The sequence below is a fragment of the Apiospora hydei genome (genome assembly GCF_038363865.1).
Source record: "Apiospora hydei strain CBS 114990 chromosome Unknown utg000004l_segment0_segment0, whole genome shotgun sequence".
NCBI classification, from domain to species: domain Eukaryota; kingdom Fungi; phylum Ascomycota; class Sordariomycetes; order Amphisphaeriales; family Apiosporaceae; genus Apiospora; species Apiospora hydei.
This window is the reverse complement of record NW_027117363.1, coordinates 978055-997131: the sequence shown is the minus strand read 5'-3', so window position 1 is coordinate 997131 and position 19077 is coordinate 978055. Positions and strand designations below refer to the sequence as shown.

General features: G+C 51.5%; 7 protein-coding genes across 7 annotated transcripts; 2 read left to right on the top strand and 5 right to left on the bottom strand.

The window, feature by feature from the left end:
* Positions 1 to 807: 807 nt before the first annotated feature.
* Positions 808 to 2177, bottom strand: PG997_002836 (NADPH-dependent quinone reductase tdiC; the record flags this gene model as incomplete). The annotated part of the gene is made up of 3 exons (XM_066807151.1): positions 808 to 1532; positions 1623 to 1838; positions 1994 to 2177. 3 exons carry the CDS (start codon positions 2175 to 2177, stop codon positions 808 to 810), a joined length of 1125 nt encoding a protein of 374 aa, XP_066670769.1.
* Positions 2178 to 4816: 2639 nt separating this feature from the next.
* On the top strand, positions 4817 to 5608 carry PG997_002835 (uncharacterized protein; the record flags this gene model as incomplete). The annotated part of the gene is made up of 1 exon (XM_066807150.1): positions 4817 to 5608. The coding sequence occupies one exon, from the start codon at positions 4817 to 4819 to the stop codon at positions 5606 to 5608; it is 792 nt and encodes a 263-aa protein (XP_066670768.1).
* A 963-nt stretch (positions 5609 to 6571) lies between these two features.
* PG997_002834 (pumilio-family RNA binding repeat domain-containing protein) lies at positions 6572 to 8698 on the top strand (the record flags this gene model as incomplete). Its single annotated transcript, XM_066807149.1, has 1 exon — positions 6572 to 8698. The coding sequence occupies one exon, from the start codon at positions 6572 to 6574 to the stop codon at positions 8696 to 8698; it is 2127 nt and encodes a 708-aa protein (XP_066670767.1).
* Positions 8699 to 9201: 503 nt separating this feature from the next.
* On the bottom strand, positions 9202 to 9914 carry PG997_002833 (uncharacterized protein; the record flags this gene model as incomplete). The annotated part of the gene is made up of 3 exons (XM_066807148.1): positions 9202 to 9648; positions 9710 to 9847; positions 9906 to 9914. The coding sequence occupies 3 exons, from the start codon at positions 9912 to 9914 to the stop codon at positions 9202 to 9204; spliced, it is 594 nt and encodes a 197-aa protein (XP_066670766.1).
* A 704-nt stretch (positions 9915 to 10618) lies between these two features.
* Positions 10619 to 11143, bottom strand: PG997_002832 (uncharacterized protein; the record flags this gene model as incomplete). The annotated part of the gene is made up of 2 exons (XM_066807147.1): positions 10619 to 10904; positions 11034 to 11143. 2 exons carry the CDS (start codon positions 11141 to 11143, stop codon positions 10619 to 10621), a joined length of 396 nt encoding a protein of 131 aa, XP_066670765.1.
* Positions 11144 to 12915: 1772 nt separating this feature from the next.
* On the bottom strand, positions 12916 to 13888 carry PG997_002831 (uncharacterized protein; the record flags this gene model as incomplete). The annotated part of the gene is made up of 3 exons (XM_066807146.1): positions 12916 to 13228; positions 13319 to 13393; positions 13503 to 13888. The coding sequence occupies 3 exons, from the start codon at positions 13886 to 13888 to the stop codon at positions 12916 to 12918; spliced, it is 774 nt and encodes a 257-aa protein (XP_066670764.1).
* A 2908-nt stretch (positions 13889 to 16796) lies between these two features.
* PG997_002830 (SET domain-containing protein 5) lies at positions 16797 to 17776 on the bottom strand (the record flags this gene model as incomplete). Its single annotated transcript, XM_066807145.1, has 3 exons — positions 16797 to 17122; positions 17168 to 17304; positions 17364 to 17776. 3 exons carry the CDS (start codon positions 17774 to 17776, stop codon positions 16797 to 16799), a joined length of 876 nt encoding a protein of 291 aa, XP_066670763.1.
* Between the last annotated feature and the right edge of the window lie 1301 nt (positions 17777 to 19077).

Below are 19077 nucleotides of genomic sequence, written 5' to 3'. Positions count from 1 at the left end.
TCGGCGTTCGCTCAACAAGACGACGATTAGCGCCTTTCCTTGGTTATAGCCAGCTATATACGGTATTCCTATGGCTCGAGACCGTTGAGTGTATGAGTACAGGTAGTTTTAATCAATCGGGGTTGAGTGGTGCTATTTGTAACTGTCCCTGGTGCCAACTTTACCATGTCGTGTTTCATGGCCAGTCAGCCAGTTGAGCTGCATGTATGTATTCATTGCTATCTGTCGCGGAATCACTGTCAAGTGTGCATTGTCCATATTAGGACCGTGAATTGATGTGAATGGGGAATGCCTCTTGAGCTGTCATCCTGTTGTGACTTTGTCTCTTGACTGTCAAGGTTGGTCTGTATTGTGTGTGGGACGGCCGTCCGCGTCAATGACATCCTGATGGTGTGTTTACGTGACGTGGAACATCAACCTCGACAAATGACAAGAAGTCCAAGAACATAAGAACATCACATGTGTAACTAGAGACCAGTATTTGGGATATCATAATTTCATTCCTGTAATATAACATGCAAAAGATGCAAAGAGTCCTGAACTACCGTACAATGCTATGTGTGATCAAAGAGGTAATCCCAAAGAGACCTCCCATGTAATTCGTGCCAGCCACATCAGGCTTGCGCTGGCTTGGCCAGTTCCGCGTCCTTGGGCTGCGACGGCGCCCAGAAGGGTGCCGCCTGTCATCCATCATCCATCCTCCATCGTCCATCGTCCATCGTCCATCGTTTTCCTTTTTTTAAAAGACGGAAAACAACTTACTACAACCACACACCACAGTCAGCACACCATTCTACTCAAAGACCTTTACTCTCGCCCGCTTGATTGAAACCAAATTCGAAGAAAGTCGCAAAGTTTGGACCAAATCACAACCGGGAACCACCTACGTTGGCCTCGTAAGGCTTGACCTCGACCAGGAGCTTGCCGGTGTTCTTGCCCTCGAAGAGGTGGCTGAAGGCCTGCTCGGCCTGCTGGAGGCCGCCCTTGACGATGGTGGCCTTGCGCTTGAGGGGAGCCGTCGGCGAGCCACTGGCTGAGCTCGCGGCGGCCCTCGGCGTAGTCGGCGAGGAAGTCGAAGACGATGAAGCCCTCCATGTGGATGCGCTGCGCGGTGACGTTGAAGAGGTTCTTGATGCCGGCGCTGGCCTCCTTGTTGGGGTTGTTGTAGCCGCTGATGGAGCCGCACATGACGAAGCGCGAGCGGAAGGCGGCGCGGGCGAGGGCCATGTCGAGGATCTCGCCGCCGACGTTGTCGTAGTAGACGTTGATGTAGTCCGGGGTGGCCTTCTTGAAGTCCTCCTTGAAGGTGGGCGACTTGTAGTTCAGGGCCTCGTCCAGGCCCAGGTCCGACTTGAGCCAGGCGCACTTGTCGTCCGTGCCCGCGATGCCGACGACGCGGCAGCCCTTGAGCTTGGCGATCTGGGCGACGACGGAGCCGGTGGCGCCGGCGGCGCCGGAGACGACGACGGTGTCGCCCTTTTGGGGCTTGCCGATGCGGAGGAGGCCGAAGTAGGCGGTGAGACCGGTCATGCCTGTGGGAGAAAAGATCAAAGTAGTTAGTATGTATGTCCGTAACGCTTTTCATTACACTGTTCTGAAGCATGCTGTGGGAATCGACTTACCCAGAACACCGAGCGCATCGGTGACCTCAGCGCCCTTGGGGAGCTCGACGACCTCGAACTGCTTGTCGCCGAGGATGGCGACCTCGGTCCAGCCGGTGAAGCCGGTGACGAGGCTGCCCTCCTTGACGTTGGCGTTCTTGCTGGCCAGGACCTTGGCGACGGAGGCGCCGCGCATCTTCTCGCCGATGGCGACGGGGGGAACGTAGGAGCGCATGTCTGTTTACCCCACCACGGGATGTCAGCAACAACGAACTTTAAAATACATGACTGCCGTCCATATACACACTGAGAGAGATCGCGACATAGTAAAATGGCCTCTCTCTTTCAGGCACTTAGGAACAGGTGTGGAGGACGGGGAGAACAGAACGTACCGTTCAACCAGCCGCGCATCGCGGGGTCGAGGGACAGGTACAGAGCCTCGACGAGGATCTCGCCGTCCTTGAGCTGGTCGGCGGTAGGGGCAGGGCCCTTCTCCATCTTGAAGGTCTTGCCGACCTCGACGTTGCCGGTAGGCCTCTCGGCGAGGACGAAGGTCTGGATCTCGCGGGCAGCCATCTTGTCGATTATGTGGTGTTGATTCGGGTTCGTGGGGGTATAGGTATGTAGATGGTGCTGGTGCTACAGAATCAAGAGGTAGGAATGAGGAGTAATATAAAGTTCAAGACAACAGCAGGAACGGGAGAGGAAGGAGAAGGAGGGGTATCAAGTCTATTTCAATCAACGCCTTTGCCTCTGCCAGTGCCAGGTATGCTCTCTATCGTCTCATGATCGCATACGTACTCTTGTACATACTCTCCTCCTCCGAACCCTGAAGGGTCCCTGAAGCAGAACGGAATGCTCCCCTAAAATAATTATGGGCTGGGCCGTATATGTGTCCCATCCACTACGACACCCCATCAGTCCGACGTCACATCCACATTTTGGCTCGCTGGCGCCGGAGAGTTGTACGGAGGCGGCAGTCGAGGTGCGAAGAATTGGCGGGATCGCCGGTCGGAGGATTCCCAAAGCAGTAGCCGAATCCACCAACCTGCCAGGAAGGGGCTTCTAGAAGGGAGCGATACAACAATGCAAGAGAAAAGCCGAAGGCTGGTGACATGACAGTAGCAACTTTGGTTTCAGGTAGCCTAACTCAGTGAGTGCCATTGATCGAGGCGCTCTCAAATCATATCATGTATTCGTGTGGTATGCGGGCAAAGTTACACAGCGCCAGCCGAGTGCTGATCAGCATATGTGCATGGTACATCCAGGAACGCAGTCGCAGTATATCGTACTCACCGTCTCCCGCTGTAGAATGTACGACAACAAAATGGCGTCATCCACCCGGGTGCTACAAGGTAGCTTTTTCTTGCAGATTCCCCCCAAAAGCACCCCCTCCATGTCGCCATGAGCGACGGACGGCATTTCCAAGAAGAGAAATCGCAATCCGATGCTGAATCATACGAAATCCCGCACATCGTTCCGCTCTTCTCCCCTCCAAAGCCCAAGCCCCCAAGCCCCCAAAGCTCTCTCCACCCCCTTACCGACCCGATCCCCAAGAGATGCGAAACGCAGAGAACTCGCAGAAAAGTCTCTGAACCCCTGTCGCCTGCCCACGGTCATTGGCCAATGGGGACGGAGTTGCACGCCGGATTCAGTAGGCGGAGACCGAGTCTTGGACGATAGAAACTTCCCGGGGCCTGGGTATGCCTGGCTCTGCGTTGGCCCGCCTAGCTCTCTCGCTCTCTTTGTCCAGCTTATGGAACCAATAGCTTGCGCGTTCTCCTACCTACGGCGTACCTAGTCTCGAATTCGCCTGCTGTCTGTCAGATATGCAGCATCAGCACTCTATTCCGACATGCCATTTCATGTAGCCACGGTAGTATGGACAGAGGCAGGTATTCCACCGCCGTTCCCTTCGGAGACGGACGCACGATGCTGCATATGCAATGTCACTGTAGTATGTCCTATACACGGAAAAGGGTGGCCGGCTCAGAAAAATCCCCGAGAGAGATCCATTCGTCCCAGCCATCCCCCCATATGTGAGAGTTTGATTTTTTAGCTTTCTTCAACGTTTTTAGTTCTCCCGCTTCCCTCCAAAACATTGCTGGGGCCTGAAAGGGAAACAGTGAAGCGAGACCCGAACCGACCGGCGACCACCCCTGGCCTCCTTCACGACAGCCGAGGCACGCGGTGGGGCAGAGATCGTCTTCACCTCGACCTCGGTCAATGCATTTGTAAGCCTATGCCGATTATTAATGCGTGGTTCTCCACGAGGCTATCTAGTAGTATGTATTAGGTGTCAAGTGCCAATTGTGTCTGTCCAACGAGCTAGCTAGCTGTCAAATGCTGTCTTCTGGGCTATCTGGCACTAAGAACGTGAACCGGCGATGTAGCTATTGCCGGTGGTACTAGCACTGCTAGTGGCCTATTACTCGTGTACGTTGGGCGATTGTTAATACTTGAATCATGAATTGGGCAACCTAGGAAGCTACATATCTACGTCTCTGGATTAGGAGAAGGGTGAGCATCAATTATCATTCGTATGTATTCTTGTCCGTCTCTGAAAGCAAAACTATGGCTGTACATTGGTTTATTTGCTTACTCTGTTGAAGAGTCGCCTCCTCTGATTTGGCTATTTGCAGAGGTCAAAATGCCGTACATCGCCTCGCGACTCACAGAGCACATTGAAAGCACCGTCAACCAGGCCTATACGAAGGCTGCCATATGCATCAAACAGATGATTTGCCGGACAGCTTGCAACATTATCGTATTAGCTACTCTGCTCAATTGTGACGCGATCTGATATGCGCAGAATCGAACAACGCGAACAGCCGGGTTCCTAACAATTTGCCCAATTGGCAGTGTGAGACTTAATGGACGCCCCACTCAAAAGTTGGCTCGCGACGCGCTCAACGCCTCTGCCAGACGCGTCAAGCTCCCACCAACAGCAACGCGTCTTGAGCTGGCAATATTCTGGGTCTGCTTCAACGTCATAATGCTTGTATAATAGTCTTTTTCTCAGGTTTCGTTATTCGATTGGTATGCTCATAAAGCCATCCACGTACCCTCCAACCCCTGATTCGGACTTTGTCAGATCGGAATGGATCGCGACGCGCCCAGCAGTCGAGTTGCCAGCAGGTATATTCTCTTCCGCCAGACGCAGAATGGCGCATCGGCCTGAGATGCACGGTCTTCAATGTCCCGGTCGAGAAAACATGGCTAATACGTATCACTCCAGGCCTCAGCTACGCACATACAGCAAGCGCACGACGCCAAGAGACGATAGCGAACCCCCTGCGAAGAAACAGAAAACCGCGAGCAATGTCGCGAAGCCGACAGCAGCAGGCGCTGGGCCGAAGGCGGTTGCATCTGAAAAGCCTGAGCCATCACCCACGAGGACCCTGAAATCAAAACAGCCTGAGCTCCCGGCGCCGCCCCGTGCTAGGGAGCCGGCGAAGAAGGGCACCATTATGAGCTACTTCAAAGTCACTTCTCCTTCTTCCGGAACCGCGACGCCTTGCGAAGTCTCTTCGGAAGCTATACATCCTCCATCCACACCACCATCGTCACCACCGACTCTGTCACGCGATCGGAAGAGGCGGCGAAGGTTGACTACGAAACCGTCGTACCAAACAACACCTGAACTCGAGAGCGAGAGGGATGCATCTGAGTCGGCAGCAGAAGATGAGCCCGAGAAGAGGTCAAGGGCTGCTGTGGTTTTGAACGAAGCAAGCGCGCAGAAACTCAACCAGCAGGACCAAAGCGAAGAGTCCCGGTCCGAGGCCGGGAAACGCGGGGCAACCAAGAAGACTGCGAAGCCGAAGAAAACAGGCACGGTCCAGACGACCATAGTCTTGTCCCTGAACGAGACGGGCTTTGTCGAATGCGAGGAGTGTAATATGCTGTACAATTCGCTGCACGAGAAGGACGTCAAGTTGCATGCGCGACGGCACGCTACTGTTCTGCGCAAGGCAAAGCTAGGGAAAAAGGAGGAGGAGCAGGACTAATTCTTGTATTGGGCATATGGAGCATTGGGCGGCGTTTACGGAATACTTAGGGAATGAATGGATGATACCATAGAACTGGCGCGCAGCAAGTCTTGAATTTATATTTATACCGAAATATTGGTCACAGGTACAGCTCTTCTTGATACCGTTCAATGTGCTCGCGTCGTGGTGATATAAGTTATACCGGCAAAGTTCAGAGTCCCTATTTCATTCTCAGGGTCTTTCCTATCATGGCCTGAGCCTATCCTTCCAACGAGAACCGAAGATGTGGTTCGGATATAAGGATTTGAGGTTGTAGGCATGCGGTAGTTAGTCCGTGCAAGTATAGTTGCGACTCAACGCATTCTAGGCGATATGCTGGTGCAGTCTGAGGGATCAAACTTGCTACATCACATCTGAATGTCACATCTCAGCCGACTTTGGCGACTACATTTGTTCATATCGACACGCAAAGTGATTTTCTCCCGTTTCTTTCTGCCACCCAGTACTTCCCTCGATTTCCCAAGTTCCCTGCAAAGGATTTCGCAGTGTCTGCTGCATCTATTTCGACTTACACAGTCTAGACGAACACAGCCTAGACAAGCTCTAGCATGGGTCAAGAACAGTACTTTAGCTATCCTGGACGATCATGGGTATTGCGAGCCGTGGGTAGCGCAAATATACCATTGCCATTTAATACAAAAACCACAGATCGCGAAATAAATAAATTCCTCGCGATCTCGGTGATTTTGCTTCGCCATACTATTAGGATCATGTCATTCTTGTTTGCATCTCGGCAGGCGAAGGGTACAGCAGCAGCTGGCTAGGACGGGTAGCTCTGCGCCTATGGCGGGGCCGAATAGCGATAAACGATAAGATAAGATTGTCAAAAAATAATTTGGGACTTGGGAATAGCGTCAATCAACACCAGTTAGCTGCGTCTCTCGTCCACTTCCCAGCCAATTACACACAAATCCAATCAAGATGCCGAAGCCACGCTCGAAGCGCCAAGCTATCCGAGAGGAGCGCAAATCCAAGCGTGAAGAGAAGCACGCCGACGATGCCGAAGCCGAGGAACGCCAGGCTGCCAAACGCCAAAAGAGAATAGAAGCACTCCAAGAAGCCGAAGAGAATGGCGCCGAACCGGCATTTGCGCCAGGCCATGAGCAGCCCGAGAAGGAATTCTTTGGTATGCTCACCGACGAAGAGCAGGAATACTTCCGTTCCGTAGACGAAGTCCTCGACGTCGACGAATTCCCATCGCAAGAAGACCGAGACATCTACCTATCCAACGTCTTTATCGAAGCCCAGGGCAAGGAACTGAAGTTGGCCTGCAGTCAGTCTTGTTCTCGTCTGCTGGAAAGGCTGATCCTCATGTCCAACACCCGGCAAAAGAAGAAGCTGTTCGAGCAATTCGCGACCCATTTCCTCAACCTACTGCAACACAGATTCGCAAGTCACTGCTGCGAGACGCTTTTCGTACAATCCGCCCCCATAGTAACGCGCGAGCTCACCGGGGAACGAGACGATCAACCTACCGAGTCCGACGAGCAACCATTGCCTTTGATGGAGGAGCTGTTCCTTCTCAGTCTAGACGAACTCGAGGGCCATTTCAGCTACCTCTTGACCGACCGATTTGCCTCCCACAGCATACGAGTTCTGTTGATGATCTTGTCCGGCCGGCCTTTGGAGGAGTCTTCTACAAAGTCGCTCATGCACAGCAGGCGGAAAGAGAAGATATCCGTGCCATGGACGTCAAATACCACGGCCGACACCAGCGACGCAAGTGCCCAAGCGCGCGCCGTCCCCTCAGTCTTTACGTTGGCGGCGAAGAAGATCATCAACGACTCTACAGATGGCATGGATGCGACGGCCTTGCGAGTTCTTGCGACCCACCCGACAGGAAACCCCGTTCTCCAACTGTTACTGGAGCTCGACATTTCCCTCAACCCCAAAAACGACGCCGAAGGCGGCGAGATGACACTCCTTTGGCGACTCCTTCCTGGCGCACCCGCATCCCTGAAGGACGAAAAGTCCCCGGCCAATGACTTCGTAAACGCCATGCTATACGACCCGGTCGGTTCTCGCCTCCTCGAAACCCTAGTCACCCACTGCCCTGGAAAGGTGTTCAAGGCTATGTGGAGGACCAACTTGGGACCCCGAATCCACAGTCTGGTGCGCAACGACATCGCTTCTTATCCTGCGATCCGAATGTTGAACCGCATTGGTAAGGAGGAGCTCGTGGCTGCTATGGAGAAGATTTTCCCAGAAGTTCCCAAGCTTGTCTCCTTGTCGCGATTCAATGTTATCAAGACTCTGTTCGAGCGCTGTCAGGTTCGGGAGGCCAAGGCCGAGATTGACTCGCTCATGAGGGTTCTTACCGCCGCGTTGGGCCGAGATAAGAAGGAACTCGTTCCCAAGCTCTGCATTCCCAAGCCCGCTGATGAGTCGGAAACCAAGAAGGGTCAGCCGTCCATCTCGAAAGCGCAATCGGTGATTGCTTCTCATGGATGCCACCTCACTACGACCCTACTCTCAATTCCTGGGTTACCCTCCAAGTCAATACAGACGTCCCTGCACAGTCTACCACGGGAGGTTCTTCTGAACCTTGCTACGTCGTCTGGCCCGACCGCCCACGTCCTGTTAGCGGCCTTCACCAGCCCCTCGCAAGACAAGGTCTTCCACAAGGCGCTCGTCGCTAACCTGATACCCCACACCATGGACCTGGCGCAGTCGCAGTACGGCAGCAAGGTTCTCAGCTCCATCATCTACATGCCAACGAGGAGCGAGGGCATCATGCTGCCGTTCCATCTCAAGGAGCAGATCATGACGCGGCTGAGCCAGCACGAGCCCGAGCTGCGGGAGACGTTCGAGGGCCGCAAGGTCTGGCGGGCGTGGCAGGGCGACATGTGGAAGACGCGAAGGGTGGACTGGATCGCGTGGGCCAAGGAGGTGGACAGCCAGTCTGGCGAGGCGGTAGAGCTGCCCTGGCAGAAGAAGGCGGCGGAGAAGTCCGCCGCTGCTAAGCCGAAGCATGGGAAGGGGGTGATGAGAATAACCCGAATATGGTCGATGTGGACGAGGGGGCTCGAAAAAGGAAGAGGGGGCTGAAGATACGGAAATGAGCTAGAGGGTTTCACGTCGATGTACACTTCATATCCAATGCATGTTGTCCTATAGTAAGGGAAAAATGTCGAGCCAATGCCGTATTACTGTTCAGGACATTACATTTTATCTACAATGGACTACGTTGAGTGTTACTTAGTAGCACGTACGAGCCTGTCCCCAGGCATCTACCGGTTTATCCTAGGCTCGCAAGCAAGAACGAAGTAATGTACAGGCATTAGGTCTCTTATTTATCCGAAGTGCGCCGTACAGGTCTCTAAATTGCAGAACGTCGGCGAAATCTCAGTCTATGTGTGAAGTGGTGAGGAATACCACCATTAAGTCGTACCAAGGAGGCCCATCCGTCCTAGCATCCTCTCTCATCCCAAACCCCCACAGCTCTCAACGCGACGCAATCCTCTTCTGCAGAAAGGCATGGATAGCCTAGTCACTGTAAGGACTTGTCCGCTTCCGTCACTGCATTTCGCGGGGTATGTGCGAGATGCGCCTCAGCTCGGTCGATGGAACCTCGTGCGTTTTCCCCAATGGTAATAGATGGGTCCGCGTGGCCCGTACATCCTCGGTTCAGGCTTGCGTTCAGGTAGATCCTCCAGCTTGAACTTCGAGTCGTAATCACTGTCAGACTCGACCTTGGGGTTAACATCGCGCTTCTCATCAGGATCCGACAGCTCCTCCCGCTTGACCTTCATCACAGCCTCAGGTACCTCCTCCAGCTTAAGCTTGGGGCCATCGTCATCGTCGTGCTTGAGCCCGGTCTTAACAACTTCGGAAGGCTGTTTGGCTCCAGATGTAGCAAGAGACGGAGATGCTTGGCTTCTAGATCTTTTGGGCTCTGTATCATCGTCCCAAAACTCAGCTGCCTTTCGTCTCTTCTTCTCCCCTCCCTTCTCCTCCTCGTCGGCTCTGCGCTGACGAATGGCGTCGCTGGAGACGTCCTGAGCATTTGCTGTTAGTGGCACTCCAATAACACAGTAGTTAAGAACTATGTGTACTTACTTGGTTCTGGCCAGAGGGACCCTCTTCACCCATGACCGCGTGTTCTGCCTCGTCGACAGCTTCGTCGACGACCCCGCCAACAACTTCGTCAACAACCTCGTCAATGGCCTTGCCAAAAGCCTCACCAAGGGAAGCGGGCTGGTTGATGTTAGTGAGTGTTTCACTGGAAGATAATGGGATAGGATTTGTCACGTACAGTGGCCATTTTGAGAGATGTCGTAGATGATTCAGCTTGATTGGAAGAGGCGTAGCCAGTCGTGACAGAAAGGGAATATGGTCGAATGTGAGCTTTGGAAGTTGGTGTTAAAGAACGGCCAATTTTTGTTCACCTCTTGACAGGAGTCGATTTCAGCTTGCTGCAGTCGACACAAAACGAAGTCGAGAAATCAATGTTTACGATCCGGGTGAGTTGTAAGAATAATTATCTGGTTGGGGAGCTTGACGTTCTTAGCCAAGCGGGATAGGACTTTTGAGAATCAATATGCGTTCTACACTGCTCCCTCACCCGATGGCCACTTTGTCAATATAGAGCTGGTTTACGTGTATAGCTAAAATAAATTTTATTACAAAGGAAATCTCGAATCTCTGTATCTAACCGCACTATCAACGGGTATCGAGTCATGATGCCCTTCTCTATAACGCAGCCCCAAACTCCGACCAGAAGCCAATTCAGAGAAAGAACCCATCCGTAGAGGGTTTATACTCCTTTCCGGGGTGTCGAACGGCAGCCAGCGCCCGCGGTATGTAAGGCTGTTCTGTCGACGGCTGTTGAGCTGGCCCCTCCTCCTGTGGCTCGTCCTCTTCCTTCACAGCATGGTCCGGCGAACGGAGCGCGTCATCTCTCCGTGCCAGTCTCTCCCGTAGTCGGCGATAGTAGAACACAGGCCCGAGTCGTCTTCTCCCATGGCGCTACGGATATCCGGATTGTTCCTCCTCCTTCGGCTTCGGGCGCTCCTCCGCACTGCCGCTCTCGCTGTCGCTCTCGGCCTTGATGTCAACAGTGCCGACAGGGATCTTCTCGGTCTCAGATGTGCTGGGAGGCGAAGACCCGGCACCCTTTCTCTTCTTAGAATCAGGTTCAACATCCCACCCCTCCTCAACTTTGACGTCGTCCTGGAATTCAGAAATCGCCCGCTTTTCTCTCTTGATATCGTTGTCGATACATCTCAGCTTTCGGCGCCGAGCAAAGATTGGGCTGGGAGCACGGGGAGGATCAACCTCAGTCTCTGTGGCTGACGACGCTGGTGATGGGGGGCCGCTGGGGGTAGCGAGCTACAAAGGGATATCAGTATGGACATGACAACTTGTGAGAGGCTGTACGTACATAGTATCGCTGTCATCGTCCAAGGCCTTGCTGACTGCCTTATAGATGACTTTGTCAATAACCCTTCCAACGACTTGACCGACAGCCTGTTCAGTGGCCATGTTAGCCATCTCGGGTTGAGGGGACTGCTATCAAATGTTAGTAAGGGCTTCCTTCAATAGTAATGGGGGAGCGACGAGGGCTTACAGTATTCATCGTTGACGACGTCATGTTTGTAGGAAGATGTGGTGTCTTGATCCAAAGGTTCTGACAACTGCTGCTGTGTTGTATCTCTGGCCTGATCTTGTGTCTTCGGAATCCGGAGGCAGCAGTAATCAGGCCTCCTCCGTTATTTTTGTTGCTGTAAAGTTGCTGTAGGTTGCGGATCCCAGTTGGAGAGATGAATCGGAGGTTGGTTGGTGGATAATTCAATGAAAACGGGATTCCTTGTTGAGTTGAAGTTGACAATCAGGTTGAACTAATTCTCTAACGGGAAGATTTCAGAACGGCGTGGTCGCCGAAGAGGACTGAGAATAGAAATTTTGTGGTCAGAGCTGTATTGTCGCAGTTATTGTCCAATATGTATTCCAGACGTTTCCCTTACCTATCGGTCACAACTGGGCATTTGAAACATAGACGCGATTGAGAAGGACAATGGCCAACACCAAAACCTTTCTTGACAACTGTATTCTATGCCATGCTATCTCCGAATGACGAAACACAATCAGAACCTCCTACAATTATGGCGTCCAGGTCGAAACCTTTCGGAGATACCTGAAAGCCCTTCATGGTTGGTGTACCATCCTGAACAGCCTACATCCACCTTCAATGTTCCATCAACCGTACGAAGGGTGCTCGAAGCCAACGCAAAGATGACCAATCATAAATCGTCACTGAGTGTAATCAATATTCTTGCCATCGTCGAGAATCTGCGTATGGGATTGCTCCGTGATACGGAGTGCCATATCGAGGTCAACGAAGTCTTCCTCCTCCGTCAGCCGAATGAGGTCCCGGAGTTTAGTGACGACAATCGGCTGAGAAGAGACTCTATGTGTTCGCTAGGTCTCCATCCTTCCTCTCTCAACACAAGCGTGTCATCCTCCATAGGCGATCTGGCCTGGTAGTAGGCGGTTACCTCGTCCCGAATCACTGCGCTGCGTCGGGCATTAGAGGTGCCATGGTCATCACTGCCCAGTGAGCAGACGGCAGGTTGGGTGCCAAAGGTTTCACTTTGCCAGCCGTCGTTGGTGCTCACTTGAATCCAGGTAGGTATTCTCCTGGAGGTAGCTAATCGTGACTTCCTAGTCCGGCCGACTGATTCGGAGGGCATGAACGGACTGTAATTTGGAAAGTGAAGCAAAAGAAATAGTACAGTAACAAAATATGTGTATATCAAATAGCAGTTCGATTAGGAAAGGGAAGCCAAGCAGGTTAGCGGAGAGGCAGCTGGCCTGTGTGACAGGAAGACGATGCCATTTTCATCGCCAGAGAATAAACCTTTCAATGAGATAGGCTGCGTGATGTGAACGAAAAGCACTAAGCTCATCTCACCATGGTGCAAACCAGTGAGATATCATGCTAGACAAATTGCAAGGCAAGAAAATGAGGAACAGCAAGACCTGGCTTGAATTCTCGTTTGTGAGCTATATACGCTTCACTGTACGAAGCCATATTACAATATCCCCAGGAACACCAGATGCCATGATACCCAACAAGTGATCCAAACGGGTCCGTCGGTAATGGCGGAGACCTTCCCACCAAAGTCAACGCGGCTCGTTAGGTACTCGATCAGTATGCAACCCTCTTCCTGCCGAGTTAGTTAGCTGGGAGCGTGAAATAAATACCAGAATGTGTACATACGTGAGCTCTCAGGTTGCCATACGGCTGCCATCCCACCACTTTCTCAACGGCTGAGCATGCAAGAGGGATGATCGAAGCCAATACAAAGGCGACGAATAATCATGGATTGGCGATTAAGCCTTTCCGCACTCTCGCTGCCGCCAAGAACAGTGAACATCCGGCTTTGCTCTGCGAGGCAGAGCGCCATCTCAAGGCCAAGCAAACCCTCATCCTCCATTATCTTGACTAGCTCACGGGAAACAGAGATTGCTTCCTGAATCTCCTCAGGGCTCGGCGATTCGGCCTCGTGGTAACGAGTAAGCTGCTCACGCAGTGACTTCATGTAGCTTCTCCTGACCTCGGAGGCCCGACCATAGCTGCTGTCTGTCTGACAGCAATCGCAACGACAGGTGAAGTGCTAATTCGCGAGTCGGTTGCTCCGCTCGGCCGCTTTCAGGTAAACTGACTCCTGGAAGTAGCTGATGGTGACTTCTTCACCCGCTTGGATGTCCCGAAGCGCGTGCAGGGTCACCGAGTTGAAACTTGAGTTGTAGTATAGAAATGCATTCGGTGAGCAACTGTATGCAATGGATTGTTAGTTACTGTGTATCGATGAAAGATGAAATGAAAAATGGCCGGTGTGTTACTTACGCGTGATTGATTGCTGCGGACCCGGGTGAGAGAGCACATCCGATACCGATACCCTCGAAGCTGTTGAGCCGAGCAATCGCCTGGAGGCGACGGGTTCGGCCGGCGTGGAAGTCCTTAACAGCACCTGCGGGTAGCAAAGCAATGGGGTCGCGGTATCCAGCGTACATCAGGACGAGGGCTCTCTTTCCAGCTTCTGAGGGCGACTGGAATTCCTGTGGAATGAAGGCAGCCAGGTCCTCTCTTGTCTCGTCGATGACAAGAGGCTCCTCTGACATGATTTTTAGGCCTTTTGTCAGCCGGTGAGATGCGAAGAGGCCGAGTCCTTTCAGACCATCTTCGCACTGGCGGATCTCAACGTTCCAGTTGAGTTGGTAAGATGACTCCATCTTGGGGAAAGGATAAAGCACCTATCCGAAAGGAATATCCGGTAACTAAAGAAAGCAATGTGACAAGCAATGAAAAGCAAATTGGTTGTTCAGAAGGTGGCTGCCAACTTGGTATGACTTTGTGTGGAAGGTTGCAGGAAAGTGGCAAGGAAAAGAAGAGGTGAGTTCTGTTGGGATTTTATGCTTGAAGGTCCAGGGCTGTTAGGGCTGCTAGAGCTGCTAGAGCTGCTAGGGCCCTGTATTAAATACAAGCTCGCTGATAGGAGGTTACTGATTATCTGAGACCAGACATTGTTTCCACTCCCAGCTCGCATTGGCATCAAATACAGATGCGCTACCATTAGACAGCTTATAATTGTAGACACTTCGCATCTGGGCAGCCCAGACAGACCCTTCGCTATAGAATCCTGATTGTCCCACGGCCATTGAGTAACTAGAGAGACTTGAATGGCAGGGATATTAATCTAATTATCTCGGGTTGACAGTACCACAAGACCTGGGTTGAGACTCCTGGGGTCCTAGGCTATTTATACGTAAAATGCTGACACTGGCCTGATTCGTGGATGACTCTTCCTCCGAGCCAAACAACACGCAGTTGGATATGTATCTGGTCACTGCTGAAGCAAGCTCTGGGACATGGAGATTGCTTAAGCCAAATATGATTGCCCATTTACCTACACTCATGGCAGACAAACGTTGGCTGTCAGATTGGTGCAGTGAGTCTTGGTGACCAACACGACTGATTGTAATGAAATCGAAGCCTTGTGTTTCTGTTGTTTCAATACAACAGGTCGTGATATGTATCATGGTTTCCCATCAGCATTATTCAGGACAGGTTATTGAAGCGCATAATCCAAGCCGGGGTGATAGCACGTGGGTGTAGCCACATACTACCTGTGTTCTTCAACATCTTGACCACCAAGAACTGTAAATCAGCCTGAACAAACATTGTGAAATCCAAATGTGACACCGATAAATGGGAAGTGGAACATACAGATCTGCTGTCTGGTACTACGTCGATTTATCACGGAGCCTCCATTTTACCTCTGCGGTCTTCCGAGGATTTAGGCATACTATAGAAATCACCAACGAATGTTGTCTTTTCCTTTGATATTAAAGGAAAGGAGTTTATACATATTCTTTATCTAGACTAAAGAGAAAAAGCCGGGAAGTTTGGTGGTGAGGCATCCAGTCGTAAGGGACTATCACGCCCTTGCCTCTGTAGGCACCTCAGTGTTCCCCGTGAATATTATTCGTAAATATTTCCGGACAGAATTCCAACTTTCCGACCTTGGCAGCAGCATGAGCCGTGACCACCAAGGCATTCTGCGGTGTAAGCGGGAGAACGATGCGGCTGCTCGAGACCGTGGCTCTGATCGTAACAAATTATCCTAGAACAGGTTAGTGAGGCTCGAGGCAGAAAGCATAAAATTGCTTACATCCGAGAACTCAAATGCAAGGCTCTTAACAATGTCCTCGTAGAGTAGAGTGAATGCTTGCATGCTATACTGTGTCTTTATCGGCACGATGGGTGGTCCGCGCCAAGGCACAGGCGCCGGATGATCATGGCTCGGCTGTTGGTAATTCGCATACCATCCACGTCGCCGATCATTGCCTGCAGCCGGGCCTGCTCTGCCCTGCGAAGCGATAGTTCAAGGCCAATCACAAATCACACCCTCAGCCTCCATTGCCTTCGCGAGCTGGCGAAGGCCGTGTTAGGCAGCCAGTGTGTCCTCCGGAGTGGCAGATTCCGCCTGGAAGTAGTCGCTGAGCTCGTCCCGGAGCTCCTTCATACGGGTTATGCGATCATCCGAGGGGCTGCGAGCCTCACTTGTCAGCTAACAGACGTTGCATTGACAAACAAACTGCTAGTTTGAGAGTCGCAGCTGACGTTCGTTCGAATCTAGGAATTAATAGAAAAGAAAAAAGAGGATTAATGATGTGATTTATACGCATATCCAGTAAGAATGGTTGGAACATAGCAAGGAGATGCACATGGCAGATAAGGGAAAATGGCATTTTAATTTGTTGCCTTCTCGGGCATTTTGTCTTTGATATGTGAGTCTTTATCTAGACTAAAAGATGCAAGCCAAAATTTTCACCAAGAAGAAAATCCTAGTTGTAACGGCTTCCCATGCGATTGTGAACACCTTAGCCCCATTTTAGTGAACATTACTTATACAAATCCGTACCCAGAATCCCAGAAACCCTCCCACCGATACCTTTGGGCCTTGAACGCAACATGTCTTAAGACCGCAAAGATATCTTGTTCAACGCACGCCGGCAAGAGATGCGGTTATCTAGAGCCCGTGGCTCCGTGTTGTTCTGTAATAATAGTTTCTAGATTAGGTCAGTAAAGTATATGGAAGAGGGAGTAGAAGTGCGTACATGAACTGCCTTTCACGGCAGAAGCTGTGCTCTGCGTCAATGCAGAGGCGGCGAAACCAGAGCCCGTCGATGCGTCATCTCAGCGGCCCGGGTGTCACCATGGCGTGCCTGAAGACGGGATTGTCCGTGATGCGGAGCGCCATCTCGAGACTGAAGAGTTCTTCCTCCTCGATGACTTGAACGATCAACGAGCTATCTGACCTTAGTGATGGCAGCGACGGTTTCAGTATGGATAGGCGAATCCATCTGGTGGTATGTCGTTTCGAAGCTTCTTCATTCGGCGACAGCGAGTATTCGACGAGATGTGCGACTTAAATCTCGGCGTATGATTTAACTGGATAACAGGAAGAAGGAACAAAATTTGAGAGAAACAGATTACAGATAGCAAGGTGAGGCTGATATTTATCTACCTCTGCCAAAATCTCCTATCCCATGGTTTTCACAGGATGATCCTGGCTCAAGCGTACTATCTGTATCGTCCTATTGACCAAACATAACCTTCCCGGATACCATTCAACCTTCACTGGCGGCACGACGGGTGCTCAAAACCAATGCACAAACGCTGGACGATCATAGATCGTCGCGAAGCAATTTCGGCACCCTCTCGGTCACCAAGGAGTCCATGCAAACGAGACTGCTCCATGATTCGGAGAGCCATCTCAAGGCAGAAGAGGCCCTCCTCCTTAAGGACTCCAATAAGGTCTCGGACCTTAGCGATGGCTGCCATTGTTTCATCTCGTGTAGGGGAGATCGATCGGTAGTGCTCGGCGATCTCATCCCGAAGCACTTTCATCTGAGATCGTCGATGCTCGGAGGAGGCATGTGCCTCGTTGTCGGGTGAGCAAACTGCGCATCGGCAAGCAAAGCTCTAACTTGCCAGCCGCTGGCGACGCTCGTTCGAGTCGTAATAGACATCGTCTTGGAGATAACTGATGGTCACCTCCTCATCTCGCTGGATGTCGCGGAGTGCATGGAGCGTCACCAATCCAGTCTCCCAATTGTAGTAGGCGAATGCATTGGGGATGCACCTATTGTAAAATGTTAGAGGGAATTCGTAACGAATATGGTGTTGTTGGGATCTACTCACTCGCGGTTGATGCTCGACAAAGCGGGCGACAAGATGCAGCCGGTTCCAGCACCTTCGACACTGTTCAAGCGTACGATTTGCTGAAGTCGGGCACTGGCGACAGCAAGCTGCTCACGCTGCTCACGCACATGCTGACCAGTCAGGACGGGAACAATGTCCAGTGGTCCGGCATACATGCGAGTGATCAGGGCCTTGGCAGCGGGAGACAAGGCGAGGATGTCTTGATCGATGGTTGCGATCATGTCCTGACGCGACTCGTCGATGAGAAGCGGTTCCTCGGACATAATCTTTAGGCCTTTGGTCATTCGCTGCGATGCGAATAGGCCAAGGCTTCGCTCGGGCGAAGAGCAAGCACGAATTGCCACATTGGCGTTGACAGGGTGCTCCCTGGGTGGCTCCGGAGGGCGCTCCATGACTAGCAATGGTACAAGGAGAGGAAGAGATGCAACTAGCAAGAGTGAAATTTATGCCGACAATGGCTGAAAAGAGCAAAAGGTCGAGCAAAAATGTTGTAGCAACAGTTGTAGTGTTGCACTGGAACTGGCTAGGAGAATTCGGAAAGCAGAACTGGAAGTGGGATGAGCCAGATGAGAAGCTCACTATTTAATGCAGTGGATTGGGGAAGGTCAACATTGAATGCAACATGATTATAACCCACTGATAAGCTAGATTGAATGCAGGCTACTGATTAGGGCATCAAGTGAGTGATGAGGTTCCAGTGCCTTCCACTCTGGCCTCCTGATTATGACCAGACGGAGGAGACACCTGAGCATCACCTTGGAATCACTAATTAGGTATATGCTATAGCTTAAGAGAGATGCGTTTCTGAGCTTGAAACCAGCCTGAATTGCTGTCACTTATTGTAAAATGTACTATATAATAATCCAAGGCGTTTGAAACATCACCTACTTATAATGACTTACGAAGAGTATGGGAACATGTTTACATTGGTCCATTACTCAGATGGACAAACAAATGCTATTTAATGGCTATGAATTGGTCATGAAAACACAGCGACTAGTTTTGCGCAGTACCACTGAGCGTAGCAGCGAGTGACCAGTTTGGATAGCATTGACTATAAACCAGTTTGCTCACACACATGGTGATTCCCATGAGCAAGCAGAACGCTGGACCTCAACCTCAACCACAACACATCTTATTTGACGCTGTACATGGGGAATTTACTGTCACAACATGCTAGTTGGGCGAGTGTGATGAACATGACAGGGCCGAGTTATCAGAAACCCCGGAAACAACACTCGCTAAACCAGCATGCGTTGCTAATCTCGCTATCAGTAGAAAATATGATGTGATGTGACATTTGTCATGTGTGCCCGCCACCTGCGAAGTGAAACACACAAATCTGCTTCTCCGGCCTTATTCAGGGGCTGCCGGGCCAGGACTTTGCCCAGATGGAATGTTCGTTTAGAAACCCGAGTGCCGAGATCTACCGGCAATGCAGATCTGAACCCCTAGCTTCGATCTTAGCCTATCTTGGATCAGTGCTGTTCGGTAGCAAAGTAGTAAGATTCCATATCCCATTCCCCGGCCATACGCTGCTGAAGGATTTGCCAAGTCGGCTCTTTCCGAGAAACATCCGCTCTAGCTGAGCGTATGGCATGTAGAAAGATCATATAACACCTAGAAACAAGAACCTCGTTGATCATCATGCACCAGATCTCTGGATATTGGGATATGATCTGCATGTTCCCAA